The 19,766-nt window shown below is 51.9% G+C and overlaps 1 protein-coding gene across 3 annotated transcripts in view; it reads left to right on the forward strand.

The window, feature by feature from the left end:
• Positions 1-7,192: 7,192 nt before the first annotated feature.
• INPP5A (inositol polyphosphate-5-phosphatase A) overlaps positions 7,193-19,766 on the forward strand; it is a 237,685-nt gene continuing 225,111 nt past the window's right edge. For all 3 annotated transcript variants that reach the window (XM_086752447.1, XM_086752448.1, XM_086752449.1), the window contains exon 1: positions 7,193-7,644. In XM_086752447.1, the coding sequence (XP_086608573.1) occupies positions 7,570-7,644 (75 nt within the window). In that variant the 5' untranslated portion in view covers positions 7,193-7,569. The remainder of the gene's footprint in view (positions 7,645-19,766) is intronic.

The raw sequence follows: 19,766 nt of genomic DNA on the forward strand, positions 1-19,766 counted from the left end.
GTGCTTCGCATAAAATAAATCACGTCCTACTCATTGCTAAGTGCACATTGTCTTTTCTGCAAATCAGCCTTGCTACAAAAACGTGAGAACAGCAACGGTAAGACCAGGAGCGCTGGGAAACTTGGTGGTGCACCTGGAATTTTTTTTTAAATAACTAATTCGGCAACTACATTTTATTTATTTATTTCTTAAGGGCTTTTTTTGAGAGCACAGCATTGGCTGTCACTGGATTTAGTGCTTGTTGGGGCACTGCCCTCGGTGCCCCCCAGCACCCCCCAGCTGCCCTGCTGCCTTTCTGGGGTGGTGGGATGGGCCCCGCCGCCCCCAGCCCCTCAGGGACTCCCCAGCCCTTGGGGTGCCCCCCCACTATTCACATCTAAACATCCAAGACATGAAAAATGGGTAGGAAAACAGCTGCTTAGATTGCTGTACGGTTTCTTCCCTGTTGAGCTGTTTGCGGCTCACTCCCCACAAAACCAAACATGTTAGGGACGCAGGTATGCATTTAAAATCACAAATAATTTTAAGAACAGTTATGACTGACTTCAGAATTTTGAAAATTAGATTTTGACTCTTGGAGGCTTCTTTCCTGAGAGTCCAAGTTTGCTCGGTGCAAAGCAACACAAAGTGAAGCAATGCAAGTGAAGACGGTGAGAAACTGGCACTCGCAGCTGCAAAGCTCGATACCTGGCCTGTCAACGAGGTACAGCAATAGGACAACCGTCCTCGCCTGGACTGATTCCAGACACTTCAGGTCTTACGGTTCTTAGCCAGCTGTGCTGGCTAAAAAATTTCAATTTTTGTCCATAAAATATCTGTCCTGGTTCTGGCTAGGACAGAGTTAATCCTCACCAGAGCTGGGAGAGGAGCTGGAGCCGGTGGCCCCTGGGGCTGGGGACACAGCTGGGATGGTTACCAGTTACCCCACAGCTGGGACAGGTTACCCCAATGAGCCCCAGGGCTGGTCCACCCCATGGGACTCCTGCTCAGGGGATAAAGTGGGGACGGGGCTGGGGGTCAGTTTGGCTGCTGGGCAGGGAGCTGGGCATCAGGATCCGCTGTGAGTATTGCACTGGAAATTACGGGCTTTGGTATGTTCTGTTTTGTTCTCCATCTCTGTTTTCTCTTCTGCTGCTGTTCCGTTAAACTGTGTTTAACCCAACCTGAGTTTTGCCTTTCTTTCCTTCCTGATTCTCCTCCCTGTTCCACTGTGGGGCGGGTGGGGCTGAGTGAGCAACTGCATGATATTTTAGCTGCTGAGTGGGGCTGAACCACAACAATATCCCACAACGGACAGCGATAAACCTCTGTTGGGAAATACAGCTGGAGCTGTATCCAGTTCAGAAGAATTTAAAATGACTTAAAAATAAATAAGGGATGTGTACCTAGCACAGTGCTCTGAAATCTGCAGGACTCAGCCCGACACGCTTCTGTTTGACAGTAGCAAGCTGTAGTCGCTAGCAACCCGAAGCACGGATACCCGCGTACCAGATTTGGGTATTTCCACTTTTCGTTCCTGTGGCTCAGTACGTTTAGGGAGCAGCCACTCGTGTGGCCCTTCCTCACTTCCAAAGTATGAACTAAAAAAAGACAGTAAAAACCCTGAGACCATTTCCTGCAAGCTGTGTTTTGCAGTCTACAAAGTACAAACCGCCCCATTTAATCAAATGCCGGGCTGGGCTCCCAGAGGCCAGAGATCCATCTCTGAGGAGAACAGAGTCCATCCCTCAGGGTTATAAAAGAGCTTTCAGGCAGCAAAATATTACATTGCATTTAAGGGTTTTAATCTGATATAGTTTGGGCTTTTTGTTGTTTTTTCTGCCAGTATAAAAAGCTCTTCATAAAGATCTTTCTAATAAAAGCATAAGCCAATTAGTAAAGCCACAAAGACAGTGATGAAAGCAACTCAAATATGATTACAGAGGAATTGCATAACCAGCGTGAGTGCTTCCTCCATTATCCCTTTGCAGTGGACGGGGAGCCCTTCCCGGGCGGGTGGGAGTCAGAGCTCCAAGCACCGGCCCCTGCGCTGCTGCATCCCGACGAGAATTTGGTGTCCACAGCTCTGCGTGTTCCTGGGGACACGCGCAGGGAGCAAGATGTCCCACCGTACGGAGACAGCAGACCAGTGGCACAGCACCAGTAACATCTGCCTTGAAAAAATAAATTCTCTGTGCCGCTTACTGTACATTATTTTATTCAGGACAGAGATACGTCATTTAGCAGACTTCTTAACCAGAGTCTTCTCTTTTCCAAGCATGATGCAATTAATATCTGGCACGTACTTTCCAAAGGAGAATTCCTCGAAGTCTAAGGAAACCATAATTAGGGACCAAATGAGGCAAGCGTTGCACTATTGTTCAGGTTGAACGTGCCCACCATCCTGCCTCCAGCCCTGTAAGCCTAGCAGCTGGCCAAAATGGAGTCTCGCCCAAACTGAGGAGCACGGCCCAGGCGCAGGTTCACCTGCGCCCACCAGCCGGCCCCTGCCCCAGCTCGGGGGTCCCTGTCTGGTGCCAGAGCTGGGCCGCAGCGGCACAGCACGGGCTGTCCCGTGCCGCCACGGGCCACGGCAGTAAGATGGGTACCCCTGCGCCGTGGGCCAGCACAGTGCTGTGTGGGACAACCTTGCTGGTCCTGCATGTGCCCCAAGCCTAACCTGTGCCCCCTCGAGCTCCAGCCGCACCCTCGGCACGCGGTGCTACCCCAGGGTGCGGACAGCACCCTGCCCAGCGCCCGGCACGGCACGTTCATGGCTGTCAGCCGGCACGGTGGTGTCACACACCCACGCCCAGGGCAGCAGGACAAGACAGTGGTGCAAAAATAACCAAATTCAATGTTTGTTTTCTAAAAAAAGAATGGAGATCTGTTTTCCGTTATAACCTCAGGTCTGTTGTCCAGGGAGCAGGCCTGACGAAGGTTTTGGGGGAGGGTACAGTATCTCTTTCAACTAAAAAACCGAATTTGCTTCCCGCCACGTTTTCACAGGTAGCAAACTCCACAACAGGCAATACCCATGTTCCAAACCCCAGCTGAAACCTGTTGTCCAAAACTCTTCGACCCCACCCCAGCTGTAGGCTTGCCCGCTGCAGCCCAGGCCCCAGCCGTCCATGCTGGGAAGGGAGGAGGCCGGACGATTTGGGCTCTCGGCACGCGCCAGCTCTGCCTCTCGCCGTGGCTGTGCCTTCGGCCTGCCCGGGCCGCGCCAGGCTGACGGCACGCGATGTGCTCTGTGCTTGCCTGTGCTTGTGCTCTTCAGAAGGAGCACCGGTGGGTTCGGAACACCACGCATCCCTTCTCTGTGCCAGTCCCAACCACATTTTCTAAGAACCTGCCAAGGAATAATGTCAAGGAACTCTTTGTTATCTTTTTTTTTTTGTGTGCCTTATTTCAAAAGCTGTGAAAATATTGGAACTTTGTTCAAAAATGCCACAGCCCAAACCTACAAGACACCTTTTCCATGGCATCTGTGCAAGTGGTGACATTGTTTTCCAAGCTGCGCAATGAAAAATCATGGGGACAGTGATGTTGTGTGCTTATCTGACCCTCAGGCGTATTTGAAAAATTCAGCCTCGACCATTTTTTCCCTTGTAGTGGCAAAGCTACTTAGTAAAAACTAACCTGATTCTTGAGCCCTCTTGCTCAAACTTAATATTCAAGGCAGGCACCAAGACTGAAAATGTTCAGACTATGCTGTCTGGGTTATAAGTACTGGAAAACCAGGAGCTGTGACAGAAAACGTGAGGCAGCCTTAGTTAGTAGCGGCGCTTTCCCTACAATAACACCATCGGTCCTCCACCTCTGCGGGGGAGGAAGAGAAATGATCCGATCTGTGTTTGCACCTCCAGCCAACTGGACTTGGCCCCGGGGTCAGAGCTGCGGACCCTGCAGCTGGAGGCGGCGCTGGTGCGGATGCAGCTGGAGGCACTTACAGCTCCTCCTCGCTAGACGGGATGCAAAGCGGCACCTTCACCCTTGTTCTTTTTCCTGCTTTCCCCATCATTTTACTGTAACGTCTCCTCTTGCGCAGCTCGGGGCTGTGTGCGGGACGCTGGGCTGCTGCACGTCTCCTCCGCTTTCTTCTGGGGACGCCGGGCGTTCTGCTTGGCCTGCGCTCCCCCCGCGCACCCGCAGGTCCGAGATATCATTACGCCTCGCGTAACGTTCAGCATTTCTTGCTTTTGGAAGCAGCTTCTGTTACAATCCCTTATTGGGCGAGTCAGCTCTCAGGAATTCTTTGGAGAACACTTTATATACAATGCTGTATTTTAAGTTCCTGTTTTCTTAGGTTTTACCCACTCCTTTCCTTGAAAAAGGCACGGGATTCACAGACACCAGCTCACTCATCCATTGGTCATCATTTAACTTGTATGCAGTTGCGGCGTTTTCATGCTGTAGTGCTTCCTCTACCAAAGAAACTGGCAAACTACATCTGCATTGTAGCCTGGTGATTGCTGCCCCGGTTCCGTACAAGTGACTTCTTGTGGTCTGCAGCCGCTTCCTATTCTCGTTTCCTGTTCCTGAGCACTGCCAAACTCTTCACCTGGATGCCAGATGGCTCGGGATCCCTTTCCAGCTGGGTGTAATTTCACACAGCTTCCTCCAGCATACCCTGGCTTTGATGTAATCGCTGTGGGCTGAAATTTGGATGACTTGTGTGCCAAAAACACAGCACCAAATGGTGTGTCGCGTCCCCTCCTCCCCCCCTTTTCTTTTTCCTTGTGCGGGAACGTGTCAAGATATAAGGATATATCAGGACAGTATGTTTGATCAGCTCATCTTTGATACCTCTGATGGCTGCATCCAGGTAAGATCACGGTGTCCACAGTGCAACTGTATGCAACAGTTGTCTCGGGAGTTGCACAAAACCTTAGAAGAAATTGTCCAGAGGAGCACTGAGTACCTCTGGGCATGAGCATCTGCCCTGCATTTATCTGGATGTCCCAGCTCACTGCAGGTCAGCAAGTATCCCACGCGCGAGGCTGCCTTCCACAATTGCAGCTTATTTTTTATTTAATCGCATATTTAATTTGTACCTTCTAACAGAGAAGGCCAGCGGCCACCATCTAGCAGAGCTTTTGCCACTCCACTTGCCTACCTAACTGGGGAAGTCTGCCACAGAGAAGAGGCTTACAGGACTGACTCATCGGGTGCAGTGTCCCTGGAAACGGCCGCCGCCTCTTGCAGCGTGGTGGCCGCGCTCCCTCGCCCGTGCCCGTCTGCAGGTGTAACGCTCTGCTACGCTGTGGTGGTAGCACCATAGGACAGTGAAGTCGACGCTTCCCCACGTCGGTCTTACTTGGCAGTATTTTTGCTAGGGAATACTGAGAATACTTTTGCCTTTCCTTTATCAAGCAGCGGCTTTTCAGACACTGGCATCTGCTGCAGTCGCTCGCCCCATGAATCTGGTGTGGTACCACAGCAGTTGTACGGGAAGGGCTGCGGGTGGAGGGAGCAGAGCTGTAAGGTACCAGAAGACACCCCTTAGATATTTTGGGGCAACTGAAGTGTGCCAAAGAGGTGTGATTAACTACAGACAGGTTGTTTTACACTAGATTCATGGTTTGGATGTTGCCTTCTAGTGCCTTAGCTCATGAATTGCTTTTTCTGGGGGAGAGTGGCTGCTCTTGTGTAGTTAGAAGTTTCAGGTATTTTGCCTTGGCATTCAGCTGACAATTTCTACTATCATAACAGTATGGAGAATCCTGTAACTGAAGACTGGCTTTATTTAGGTATTTTTTTTTCTTTTTCCTTAACACTGAGAACATCTTGTAGCCTAGTGCTTTTGCCGGTGTCAGCTGTACCAGCTGGGTACCAACCCCTGGTTTCCTTGCCACCACCCTGGCTTGGAAACTGTTTTTCTGTCGCACACGGAATCTCATTCACAGCAAGCCTGAGCAGGTAAGCTCGTTTGCCTGATGTATCTTTAGCTCAGGAGAGACTTGCTAGCCCATCATAAGCACACTTTGACTACAATGCAAACTATAATATCTTTGCCCAAACCACACCTGAAGGCCCTTTGGGAGACACCTTTTCTTTGCCTTGTCTCTGGAGCCGTACGCGGTTATTTGCTGCCCATCAGACACCTCTCCCCAGGGAGTCACAGCCAAGAGGAGCATTAACAGTCTTTCTGTTTCTGGGACAGGGGCACGCACATTCCTCCAGCCAAGCCTCTTGTTCAGTGTGATGTCTTCCTTCCGAGCGTGCTGGGTGTTTCAGTCTTTGGTGACTTCCCCTCTCACCTCTCCTACAGCGTGTCACCTCTTGGCTGTTCACCGTGGCCCTTTCTGCCACGCGGAGCCCCACCTCTGCGTTTGGGGCTCCCCTCTGCTCTGCGCGTTTGTGCAGTTGCTCCTGAATCCGGCTTGGCTTTCCCGTCCGCCCTGCTCGGCGGCTCTGGGTCCGTGTCCCTGGTGCGCTCTTTGGCCAGCGGCCTCCCCAGCCCCGAGGCCGAGTCAGACCTCTGCAAGCCTTCTCACGGGGCTGCTGCGCGTCCTGTGCCGTTACTGATCGGCCCCGGCACAGCACCGTGGGGGCCAGCGCTTCCGCACAGCCTGGCAAGGGCTGACTCACCATTGCTCCGGCCTCTCAGGCCGAGTTTCTGAGAAGATTCCCCGCACAGGGGCTTTGTAACCCGCAGTACTCGGGTGCGCCCCCGCAGCCCCGGGCCCGGCGCCAGCACCGCGACCTTCCGTTCCGCTCTCTGCGCAGAACCCCACCGAGCGCGGGGGTTCCGCCCCGCAGCCCGCGCCGGGCGTTTGCCAGCACGGCGCAGGCGGCAGGAGGGGGCAGCGGCCGCCCCGCAGCCGCTCGGGCCCCCGGGCAGGGCGCCGCCAGCCGCCGCGCCGCGGGCCGAAGGTCAGCGGAGCCGGGACGAGCCAGGCCGCGCTGCCGCACAGGTGAGCGCCGGCCCGGCCCGGCCCAGCCCACCCGCGGGCGGTGCTTGGGGAGCGGCCGCGCGGCCCCCTGCCCCGCCCCGCCCCGCCCTCTCCGCGGGGACGGGCGGCGCCGGGCCGCGGGACAGCGCCGCGAGGCGGCTCCGAGGGGTGGCGTTGCCCTTTTAAGAACCGCGCGGTGCCGCTGTGACGTCGCGGGCGCAGAGCCCTAGCCCGGCCCGCCCGCCGCGCCGCCAGAGCCGGGAGCGGCGGCGGCAGCAGTAGCGCGGTGCGTGCAGCGCCCGCCCGGCCCGGCCCAGCCCAGCCCAGCCCCACCGGGGAGCGCCCAGCCCAGCCTCGCCGCGCCGGCACCAGCACCAGCCGCCCCGTCCCGTCCCGCCGACCTGCCATGCGCCGCGGCCCGGCGCCAGCCTCCGCCGGCGGGAGCCGTCCCGGCAGCAGCGCGACGGCGGCGGCGGGCGAGCGCTGAGCCCCGCAGCAGCCGCAGGGCGGCCGGCCCGCCGCGGCGCGGATGTCCGCGGGCTGCCCGCGCCGGGAGCACCCGCCGCCGCCGCCCGCCCGCCCGCGCTGACCGGGCGGGCCAGGCGCCCCACTCGCCGCAGCGCCCCGCGCCCGCCCCCGGGCTCCCCGCAGCGCCGCCGGCCGCGCTCCGCGCTTCCGCCCGCCCGCCGCCATGGCGGTGAAGGGGCCCGCGGCCGGCGCCGGGGTGCTCCTGGTGACGGCCAACGTCGGGTCCCTCTTTGACGACGTAAGTACCGCGGCCGCGGCGCCCCGGGGGCGGGGGAGCTGGGGTCTCCGCGGGCAGCGCCGCCGCGCCGGTCCTAGCGCCGTCCCGCCGTGCCTCCCCGGCCTCAGGTGCCCGCGCGGGGCGGGGGGGGGGCGCGGCAGCCGGGCCTTCGCCGGGGATGGGGGGGCTCTGCCGGCTGAGGGAGCCCGGGACGCGGCGGCCCCGGGGGAGCGGGCCCTGGCCGTGCTCCTGTCCCCGTCTGCGGCCGCGCCGAGCGGAGCAGCCTCGGCCCGGGCGGCCGGGTCCTTCGGCTGTGCCTTCCGGGGGGCTGGAGCGCCGGGAGCACGGGAACGCGGGGCGTCCCCCTTCTCGGGGGGAAACAGCTCCTGCGCTCGGCCGGCCCCCGGCTCCCCTCCTCAGCCCCGTGAGGTGAAAACACAGTTTAGCTGCTGTTCGGCGCAGTGCACGCAGGCAGGCGTTTGGAATATGTCTCCTCGTTGCAAACAGGACGAGTGCAACAGTTGGTACTGCTGGCAGTTAGGCACAGATGTTGGCAAGCACCTGGAACAGCAGCCAGGCTCCTAAACCTCCTAGGCTGTTCCCCGGCTGGGGCCTGGCACTGTTGAAGCTGGAGGCAGAGCGCTTCTGGAGCCGAGCGGTGCTGGCGTGTCGCGTACCGCGCAGGGAGCCTGTCCAGGGGCTTGCAGTTCCTAAAGCAGCGTACGTCTAGCAGGGCCTTGGGTCCGGACTTGTGCTGCGCGTTGCTCTTGCCGTGTGTGTTAGCGCTGCCTTAGCTTCGTGCGCCTGCCCTGCGCACAGATCACTGAGTGCGCTACAGTAAGCCACTGCGTCCGTCCTCTTTTTTTATGTGCCCCCTCCAGTCTTCCAAGTTTGCTTTGTTTTTTCATCATCTTGAAAGCTGACCTAAAATACACACTTTGATTGGTAGATGTGTAGTCAAAGGATGCAGTTCATCTTTTCACCGAGTTTAGTAAACTTTGACAAATTATTTACACTTAAATGTGTCAGTTCATATTAAATGAACGCTGTGAAAATCCTCCTTTCCTAATAATTTTCATGATTATGTCCTTAGGCTGATGCAGTACCTACTCATGGGTAAAGCTGCGTGGTGTTCAGCAGGACTTCTGCAGATAGTTCTGCTGCGTGCTGCTGTCCCCACTGCTAGAGCCTGAGGACGGTACAGTTCCTCCAGGTGACCCGTGCTCTGCCTGAGCCCCCCATCTCCCCCGGCCATCACTGTGGTTCGGAGTGCTCTCCCGCCTTGTCTTTTGGCTGAGAGTGATGAAGGCGGCCGCTCTGTAGCGCTGTCACTTAAAAAATCCCGTGGTGTCAGACTGAGTGGGTTCCTGGTTGTTCCTAGTTAGTGTCTGAGACTCACTGGTGCTCCTGGAGAAGGTGAATTTGTTGTTTATCGTTCGGCGTGACTGAAGAGCGGAATGCTTTTGCTCTAGCAAGCAACTCCCTTGAGATGAAAAATTAGTTTTCTACGGCAACAAAACCGCGCTTATTTGGATATGTTCCACTGCAGGGTGGGGAATGGAAAGACTGGTCTGAACTTTCATGATTACGCTTCTGCTTTGTTGCTGTTGGAGCTGGGACTGGCGACTGCCCAGCCAGGTTTCTGGAGTCGCGTTGGTGCAATTCAGGCACAGTAAAGATGACACTGGCTCCCTTTGTGAACTTAGCTTTCGAGTTACACGCTGGAGCTGGCACGGGCTGTTTCTGCTTGTTGGGCTCTTCCTGTTCAGCTGAGGCGTAAGTTTCTCTGCTGTGACCTGAAGGGATTTCAGTTGCGAGCAAGGACCCGTGCTTTCATAGACTTCACCTAAGCTGGGCTGGAAAACCATTTCCAGTTCCTTTAGTCCATTTTTTCCATTTCTGATTTCAAATTTCAGTTGGTGATACATACTTTAATGAAACACTTCACTTCTAGTCAAATTTGGCAGGACCTCAGGTAGCGCAGCAGCAAGCATGTTCACAACACAGCGCAGAATCCCAAGCGGACGAGGTGTCGGTCCGAGTATCCCACGCTAACACAGTCTCGTGTTCTCTTGCTGTGGGGATCTGATCCATCACGGGCTGGAGATCCCCTGGGACGCGTCCTACCCCGAGCTTCCAGTGGGACTTATCCAGGACAGATGCCCCCACAGAGAGGGGGCAGGCGGGGGGTTCTGGTGACCGGGGTCTCCAGCTGCTGGAGCTGCCTGGACCCCCGGGGCTGTGCTCTGTCTCTTGCCCAGCACGGGGGGAAGTTCTGCTTGTGCTGTATGTGTGAATGCTCTTTAGTTGACAGCAGTATTTTATAGAAGAATAATTTAAAATATCTTTGGTAGGCAGCTTCATCTGGGTGGGATAGTGTTTCCGAGATTGCTGATAGTGCTGACCTGGCCACGCTTTTGCAAAGAGAAGAACGTAGCATTTTTTTTCTCTCTGACTGCCAGAAGCAAGTTATGATGGCATACTGGTTTGCTCCTGCCAGCCATCCGCGTCCACTAATAACCTGTTGCAATGCTGACCTGGGAGCTCATGAATAAACATGTTAACAGTGAAGAGGGACTGTGCTGGGTTCGTTTCATTCCTCAAGTAGTTTTGCTGCTTCATTAAAAACGTTACTGCAATATTAGATCTACAAATATTCGTCAAAGTTAGGTGAACACGTGCATCTCATGAATATGAATGCATATGATTTTTGGTACATTGATGTTTACTTAAGCAAGTAATGTTTCTCCTGCTGTATAACCGTTTCCTGTTTTTTTTTACCAGGGTACACTCTGCCAACAGCAGAAGATGGAGTTCAGGTTACCTGTGGGTCACTTTCTCTTTTTTTTTTTTTCCCTCCTCTGATGCTCCTGCCCCTGGCAGGAGGGCTGGACTAGATGATTTTTAAAGGTCCCTTCCAGCCCAGGCCATTCCATGATATGAGTGTCTCCCTCCCCAGTGTCCTTCCTTTCTTTCCTTCCTGCACTGACGAAATTTCTCATTTACCTTTCAGTGAGCCTACTGCTGCAGCGGCCACAGAATCCATCCGCCTCGCACTTCATCGCTCTTGCTGTATAGGATTTTAATTACTTGAACGTGCCGTCTTTTTTTCCTATCTGCTGTGTCCTCTTCATTCTCTTCTCTTCTGTTACTTTTAAACAGCTTAAGGCTGTTTGTTTTCCCTGGGGACAGAAACCTGGGAGTCGGGTGCGAGCAGCTGATGTTGGGGCTCGCGAGAGCTGTCGGGCAGCGTGAGCTCACGCTCCGAGGGCTGTCAGCGGGTGACCGGCAGAAGGTTGTGCTGAGGCGGGCAATGAAACGCCTTGAGCTGGCCTGTGAAAAACCCCTCTGAGGAGACCCTGGGGCTCGCGAGCGGTCCTGGCAGCTGCTGCGGGGCTCTGCTCGGGAGGGTTTTGTGCAGGGTCAGGAGCGTTTCATGTCAACTGAGAGTAGGTAAGCGGAGGAGACGTTTGGATTCAGTGCAGGATGGCTCAGCCCACGAGCGCAGCGTGTTACGAGCCAAGGAGCAGAGCCGGCTGGGTTGCAGGTGCCCGGGCAGGAGCGGTGGGCGGCGTGTCTGGCCTTGGTTCAGGCAGGCCCCAAGCCGTTCTGCGCCTGCCTCCGTCCCTCCCATCTGGCAGATGTCTCTGAGAGGCTGCGGGACTGCATGTAACGGAGAAGCTTTCCTCACCGCGTGTCTCATTGCCACTGCAATGTGACCAGAGGAGCTTTGGTTGTTGCTGCTGGACAGAAGCAGATGCAGATCTTTGCAGTTCAGGTTTTATTCTTGTCATCGCAGTTTTGTAACTGTTGGCTGCGTATTTAGCTTGGTGCAGTCACAGATACTGAGGAGAGCACCTTAGTGCTCACACGTGAATATCTAACTGTTGTAGTTCAGCCCTGATCGGGACCAGACTACGCAGTCTCTCTCTCACTCCCCCCACCCTCCGAGAGAACAGGGAGAGAAAATATAAGGAAAAACGGCTCGAGGTTTGACCACAACACATGCCTTTCTGATTATCCTCTTACTCTGTTCCAGCTTTAGGGGACTTGAGCAATCCATGTTGTTTAAACCTCTGGGTGTGGATAGACTTTAGGTAGATAGATCTTCAGGGTAAAGATTTCCAATAGGCCCAGCAGACTTAGCCGTACAAGTTCCAACATTTCTGCTTGGGTTGGAAAATCATAAAATCTTTAAGGTTGGAAGAGACCTCCAAGATAATCGAGTCAAACCATCAACCCAACACCACCATGTCCACTAAACCATGTCCTGCAGTGCCACATCTACACGTTCTTTGAACACCTCCAGGGACGGTGACTCCAGCACCTCCCTGGGCAGCCTGTCCCAGTGCCTGACCACTCTTTCAGTAAAGATATTTTTCCTAATATCCAATCTAACCCTTCCCTGATGCAACATGAGGTCATTTCCTCTCATCCTAATAGTTCATTTGTTCCAGTTTCCTTTGAAATTGGAATATATGAGCCAAAGTCAGGTAGGTACTTCTGAAAACATTTCCTTCTGTCTTCACACCACTGCGCGTACACAGCTCTTCTCTCATGGGACGTAAACACAGTTCCTAAATTCTCAGGAGAAACTTAGGCTGAAATAGAAGTGTGATGATGACAAGAAAGGTAAAAGCTGAACAGAACCTGCAGTTTTACTAGTTTAAAAAAAGAAGGAGGGGAGAGAGTAGACTAGGGAATTGCTGTGTGGTGCTAGGGTACCAATACTCGGGATTTTTAAATGACCAGCAGCTCTACTGCCCTACCTGTATTTTCTCAGAGTATACAAAATACTAGCCTGCGGGTGACAGCGCCGAGATGAGGCAGCGGCACTCGCGTTCCCCGGTAGCCTCACCTACTCAACGTCTGGGTGAAAGTCTCCCTTTCTCATGCAGTACACGAGGAGGGCAGGGCTGGAAGTTCTTGTTGCAAGTCCCATTTGTAGTAGTAGAAGTAGTATAAGTACGTGTACTGCTTTGATTCTGAGTATGAGAATACTTGGAATATCCGTTACTTTGCTAGGAGTTGGAGTTGAATTTGAAGTAGAAATACTTCCCGTAACATTTTTTAAAAACAGCCTGCTCTTCTAATCGCTGTGGTGATCACAGTGTAGATGTTTATCGCATCTGAGCTTAATTTTCCGATCTGAAACAGCAGGTGTAGTTTTATTTTGACATTAGGTGTCTGTGGACTTAGTTGGTATTAGGTGGTAACGATGAGGGGGTTTTTTTTTTGGCATTGGGTTTGTTTTTTGCTCCTCCCCTTCACTCCCCTGCATAATTATTTGAATTTTGTGGTATATTTCAAATGCAGTAGGATGGAAAACGTATTAATTAGGTTTTGATTTCTAAATATTAAACCAGCATGTTGCAAGTCAAGGCAGCCTCTTTTTTTTCAAATAATAGCTACTAGATTGAGTGAAAGGTAACGTTTGATTCATTGTGATTTTTAAAAAAGATGCATTATTTCACTGCTGAGAAACACGTACTTCAGCCTTACTGTCAGGCTGTGTGGATGTTATCTGGAGTGGAAGACTAGGCAAAAGTGCCCAGATGAAGGCCTGTTTCCATATTTCAGCGTACGGGGAGTGTTTCTGAGGGTTCTGTGGGCCGCTGTGGCCGCAGGCAGTGTGCGGTCGGGAGCGGTGAGCTGGCACCCGTGTCCTGGCCAGGCCGGCAGTGGGGCGGTGGAGGAAAAGGGGCAGAGGCGGACGAGCGAGGGGCGCTGGTTTGCCTTCACCAGTGAGTTCGCGTGCTTTGGAGCAAACGCCTCCTCCCGCCGCTCCCCACGGCTTGCTGGTAGCTGGCGAAGGAGCCCTGGCCTTGGGTCGGTCTGGCAGACCCCAGCGCCCTCCTGGGCAGCTGCCCAGGGCCGAGCCCAGCGCTGGGTAGCTCCCGAAGGCACTGCCCCGAACCCCGGGCTGTTTATCGCCTTGCTCTCTGAGATCCTGTGAATTGTGCGCTCAGAACTGAGGACTGCCATTTTAGGAATACATCCTCCTCAGCGGTAACGTAGAAGGCCAATGGAAAAGTATTTTTCAGCGTTCTCTATTATGGGAGCCCTAAGAATAAGTAATCTGTAATTTATCTATACCTATTTCTGTGCTTCCACCTTCTATTTTCTGGTTATTTTGGTATCTTCTTTCTGATTTTAACTTTTTGTTGTGCAAGTGCCACTGGTAATTTCTTAAACATTGTTGCCTCCTTCTGTTTGTTTGGTTTTTCTATGGCAGAATCTCAAATCAAATGTTTTTCTTTCGGTTTCTGCCGTACTCCCACTTACGCCGGTTTTTGGTGACTCTTGTTTTACTCAATTCTAAACTCCCTTTGCAGGAGGTGAAATGTTGTGGTAGATCAGAATTTGATACTACCTAAAACTTCTTCAGCTATGTGAGAATGATGATGGGCGGGAGAAAATGGTTTTGTTACTCTTTGCAGTGCTTGTGCATTTAAAAAAAATATTTTTAATAATTGAGGGATGTGTTGCATCCTGGGAATGAAATTGTTGGTAACACATTACCAGCAGGATACAGCTGTTGTCCCAGATGTGCAACTGAGCAAAGCTGAGCGGTGGCCCAGCGTCATGGTGTCTGGCTGCTGAGCAGCCCTCGCTTCGTGTGTAGTTCTTAGTCTGCTGCCAAGAAAAGGTGTTTTGGTTTGAAACTCCTTCACTGCCTCTTTCTTTTGCTTCTGCGACTGGGGACGAGCTCAGGGACGTGCTGAAGGGGCTTAGGTGGTTCGGTGGAGCTGCACCGGCAGTAATGCCCGTGCTGGACTTTGTTACTAAAATGCTTTTTCCCAGGTATCACTTGGAGCTGTTGGTATTCGTGCTTTGAAAAGGCTGTAGGATAGCTGGGGAGAGGGTTGTACCAGTTTGTAGCTCTTTCTTCATGTAGTCCTTGGGTAGGTGACAGCGTCAAACGTGCACGGTGAGAGTGATGCGCTCGCAAGCGTGCGGTTTTGACAAGGTCTGTCTTAAATCCTTCACAGCCTCCTTGAAGAAGATCTAAATACTCATGCTGATTTATAGCTGCCCCGGTGTTGGCTTCCCCAGTAATTCAGCTGGTGGCATGCCTAGCTTAGGCGAAGAACAGCACAGCAGTGTGCGGGTGGGGCTGTTCTAACCGGTGCGCCCACTCCGGGGGGAGCATCCCTGTGCCCGTCTGCGCTGTGGTCCGGGGCGCTTCCCCCGCGGACGCCTGCGGCGACTGCGCAGGTCCTGCTCACAGCCTGCTCCTCGCTTTCGGCCCTGTGAGGTGTAATAAAGGGTGCTAGCTGAGCGCGACCTGCAGAGCAAAGTCCCCTTTTAACTATAAAAGAGGGTCAAGACCCGAAGCAGTCGTGCAGTAAAGCAGTGACACGTTATTGTGCATCCACATACATGTAAAATTTAAGAGCTTTTTTCCTAATTTGCTGAAGATTGGAGCAGTAATAGTACAGGCAACATGGAAGGTGGGTTTTTTTTTTTCTCCAAGAGGGAGTTGTATGCTTACAGAAATAACTTTTTTTTTCTTTAACAAAAAATAACATCTTCTTTTTAGCAGGGATTTTTACAATTCTCTGAGCAGGAGAGTTTTAATTAGGAGCTTGTACAGTGTTTAGCCTCCCTTAAGCAGGAAACTCAGAAGATTATCTTGTAGACCATCTTCCCTTTCATCGTGATTAAGTGTTATCATTAACAACGAGAGCACATGTTTACGTAAGGAAGTAATAGTGGCAAAGTGCGTTATATAATTATGGTTTTCTGTTAACCTGGTTTTATAGCAGGAGGAGTAGAGTTAGCATTTTGCAACTTGCTGAGTTTCCACAAATTGCCAGCGTATCAGCGTGATGATTTAAAAGGATTTAATTCCCAAAATATTTGAATATGAAATCAAGCAATGAGAGTAGGATACCATAGGGAGAATGTTTTATATGCGAATCTGTTAGTTTATTAGCTTGTATGAGCACCCACACAAGGGTCAAATTTTAAAGGCTTGGTTGCTGTTTCAAAGTTCTCATCATAAATTTTCTTACCACAGAATTTAGAATCCCAGTCAAGTCCTCAGATTTCATGATTTTTCTAAAAGGCTGGTCTATTGTTTACTTTTTCTCTTTCCCCTTTTCTGTTATTTATTTCATCATACTGTTTGTATCTTCCACCCCCTGCAAATGTGTTTCTTCTTTTCATCTCAAACGCTTTCTTTCCCTTTCTTGTACTCTGTATGCTCACCTCCTCCTGAAAGCTCTCCCCTTGTTCCTTGTTCATGATTTAAGGTGAGGGTGTCACCAAGAAAAGGTTTTGTGTGTACCTCGGAAGCCGTCGAGAGGGCGAGTTTCGTTACCCTGAACGCGCTGCTCATTGCCCCTTGAGGCAGGAGCTGGTCAGCTGCAGCGGGAATTGAACGCGTAGGAGAGGGATCTGAGGTATTAACGCACATCCTCGGGCCCCGGGGGGCGCAGGTAACGAGGCTGTTAAAGGCAGGGCCAGGACAGCGAACTTCCGCTGCAGTAACCGCCTTGGTGTTGCAGAACTGCTCTGCGTGGAGCTTTATCTTGGGCTTCAGAATGTTGTTGTGCTGCCTTTAATGCAACGAGCGTCTCGCTCTCTGTTGAAGAGGTGATTCCACGAGGGTAAACTCAAAGTTTTTGCTCACAACACCAACACTTGGCATCCATGTGAGAAGAGGAAATCGAATTATTGAACTGCCTCGGAAGACAGGCTCGCTTTAAGTATATGCCCTGGGAGTTGTCTCCTCTCTGCCCCCACCGATGACTAGCTGCTTTGGTCATAGCTTTACCTTGTCCTCTGCCCCTAAACTCTTACCTTAATTTTAAAAAAAAAAAAAAAAAAAGGAAAAAGTCAGGCAGAGGCAGACAGGTCTGACTGCAACCCAACTTTTAGTATGTAGAAGTTATCAAAATATATGTACATTAGCATGGTCTAACACTTCATTTGATATTTGCTAACCATCTTCTTTCACTCTCCTGCTGGAGAATAGGAATTGGTCACAGAAAAACAAGACTTTCTGCCTTTGGCTGCTTGAGTAGCCTATCACAGGGTGATCTAGCATCCTTCTTGCATCTTTATAACTGAAGTGGCAAGGAGTCTTCCCCGATGAAAGTTCCAGGGCAATATGTTACCTCATATTGTGGAAGAGGGCAGTTTAAGGACAATAATCATCAGACTGGGGAAGAGTGAGTATTGAAAGTCAAACTTTTTTACTGCCTTTTTTTCCAATGGTGTATAGTAGCTATTCAACATGTTCTTTTAGCACTATTTTCATTATTTGTCCATCATTTTCTAATGTAAATACACTCTTTAATCACTTCTGTGATTGGAAAAAATATTAAAATTAAAGCATTTACCGACAGCAAACAGAAGTGGTCATTGCTTTTACTTTTGAAGTTGGATTCAATTAAGATTATTTTCGTAAATGTCTTCAAGTTGTTAAGCGCTTGTTTTCGTGAGTCTGTCAGCTTTAACAGCTAATATCCTTGAAAGCAGAAAATTAAAACTAAGAAAAGTAATTAAAAAACTGTGACAACACTGAAAGTTTTCTCTCCATGGTATAAGTAGCTTAGGTGCCAGTTTAAATGGCTTATGGGTGGTGTCACTCTTACTGATCCCTAGATATTTACCAAACTTTAGCTCTGCTTAAGACCTGTGTGCTAGTAATTTGAGGTGATACTGACAATGCAATTACACATGCGAAGTTGCAACAGGAAGAACTTTTAATTCAGGTTGTGGTTTGTGAATGGAAGGATTTACACTTTGAATTTTGGATTGCCCTCAGTAAAACATGTTCTAGTCTGTTCTTGCGCCTTTTCCCAAATCAGTGAAAAGCTATACCACCTATATTCCTTGCCAAATACCTGTTTTAAATGCCCTGCTCTCCCTGCCATCTCAGTCTCCTTGGTTTCAGCTCAGTTTCTTTTCTAATAAAGTTTGCAGTCAGAAACTCCTGTAAGGAGAGACTTTAATGTGGCATGAAATTGTAGCAGGGATAGGAAAAACCCGTAAGCTGGAAAAAAGAGACTGAGAAGGAGCAGGAAGGCGATGATACGGCGTGGTGTATAGGTCTGCCTTCTGCCTGAGTCGTGGGCTGGGCGCGGGGAGAGGAGAGCTGTCTGGCCGAGGTGTCTGGCTAACCTGGGCTTTAGGACCGCGGCCTCGCTCAAGGTAGAGAAGCCCTGATCTCGTACGCGCACGTGCTCTCATTTCTAAGGCACACACATGTTTGTGTATTTGCCCACTTCTCGTGTTGGTGCTTGAGGCCGCAGCGAGCAGGCTGGCACTCTGCCATCGGTGGCCTCACCCAGCATGTCTGGGGGATGCTGCGCCTCTATAAAACGAGGTCCCTGCCCGAGCATGGGTGTGTGGGACCCCCTGGCCGGGGACGAGTGCCTGTGGGCCTGGTCTCGCTCGCCCTCTCCCACCCCAGCCCGTGGGAGCTGGGAGAGGCTTCGGCTTCATGTCCCCGGCTGTTCCTGAGGCCGGCGGCTCAGCCCTGGCCCTCCGTCAACTGGCCATGGCCCTGCAGAGGGGTCTGGCTCCTGCGGTGGGGCCGCGGCCTGCGGGATCCGGAGGGCCTGTGCCCTGGGAGCCTGTTTGTGAAGAGTTTTTAAAAAAGAACCTGGAATTGACTACTGTTTTCAAAACCTGTCTGCTGCTTGCTGTTCCTCAACAGCTCCAGAAGTGTTAGCAGTGTGGCATTTAGTCACCGGGAGGAACCCATGTTTATTCAGTCTTCAAAGCGCCAGAGTTAAAAAATGTTAATTTGTAATGGTTTGCTGATGCGCATGCAGAAGCCATGCACTTCTCTTCTCGGGCATGTAAGAGTAAAATATGATGAATGGTCCTGAACAAGGTTGGTTGGGTGTTTTTCTCTGCAACACAAAATACGTGGTGTTAAATGAGGCACAGATTTGGAATTGACAGAGTGTTAGACTGCAGAACTCACGGCTGCAGATCGCTGTGCAGGGACACCAGTAATGGACACGGGGACCATGTGCCTGCGTTGTAGAGCAGCACTGCCGCAACTGTGCAGGACTCTGTCCATCCCTCAAAACAACCTGGAGAAAAAATTAACTGCTTCAAGGCAAAAGGCGTTTTCCAGTCATCATCAGGAGGAAGGGTGGCTCGCTGGTGGGAGCACTGGTCCAGGCTGTGGAAACCAGGGTTCAGCTTGCGTTCAGCCACAAGCATCCTGCGCAACTGCGGGCAAGCGGCACTGAATCCCCAGGAGACTGCACCTCAAACTGCCCCCGAGGGCATTCCTGTCCTGGTGACAGGCTGCAGACACGGCGTCCCAGTCCCTCCTCTGAACACTGGAAGTGGCAGCTCTGCTTTGCTTTTAGCAGGATGCTGTGAAGGTTATGGAGTTGCAGGTGGCAAGGCGGGCAGCTGTGATGGTATGCAAGTACGTGAGAGCAGCTCCTCGGCTGGAGCAGGCTGTGCGACGTTTCCCTCCTGAAAGGCTGCATGCCCCAGCCGAGCGGCGAGCTGTAGGGTAAATGGACAGTGCGGGTTGTGGGTGAGAGTGGGGGTGGTGGCTCATTCTTTCCCCTTAGATTGAGTAAGGCAGAGACGCACCACGCACCGAATTCAGTACAGCTTGTACGGGCATGCACCACATTTTATTACTGGAGAAGTTCCTGGCTAAACAAAGGCTTAGTTAATACGAGCTATAGGAGCCTCCTGCTTAGTGAGAGGTTTCTTCGCCTTATGCAAACTCAAATTACTGACAAAACGAGCTCTTTATAGACTCTTTATTTCAAAGTCTGTCTGCTTACGGGAGTAAGTGAAAGCGGGGGAAGATGCTCCATCTCAGCCCGTGTTTTGCTGAGGCTTGCAAAGACTGTTTACAGCCCGTTCAGTAACATCACCTTTCTCTGGGAAGTTCAGACCTTATGAAAAGGCTTCCCTGGCACACCGCAGAAGGAGCGGCCGATCACAGGTGTTGGGTGCCATGGGAACGCGCCGTATCCAGAACTCGTTTGTTGTACTGTGCATGAGGCAGAGCTGCCTCTACTTGTTCTCGCTTCGTTTTCCAGGTTGCATTGCATTCTTGGAAAGAGATTTATGTTTTTTATTGCCCTTTAATGTATTGGCAAGCCACGGCATATTAATGGATGGGTTCTTTGGAACAACTACATACC

This window comes from Chlamydotis macqueenii, chromosome 7 (assembly GCF_036417535.1).
Source record: "Chlamydotis macqueenii isolate bChlMac1 chromosome 7, bChlMac1.mat, whole genome shotgun sequence".
Classification (NCBI taxonomy): domain Eukaryota; kingdom Metazoa; phylum Chordata; class Aves; order Otidiformes; family Otididae; genus Chlamydotis; species Chlamydotis macqueenii.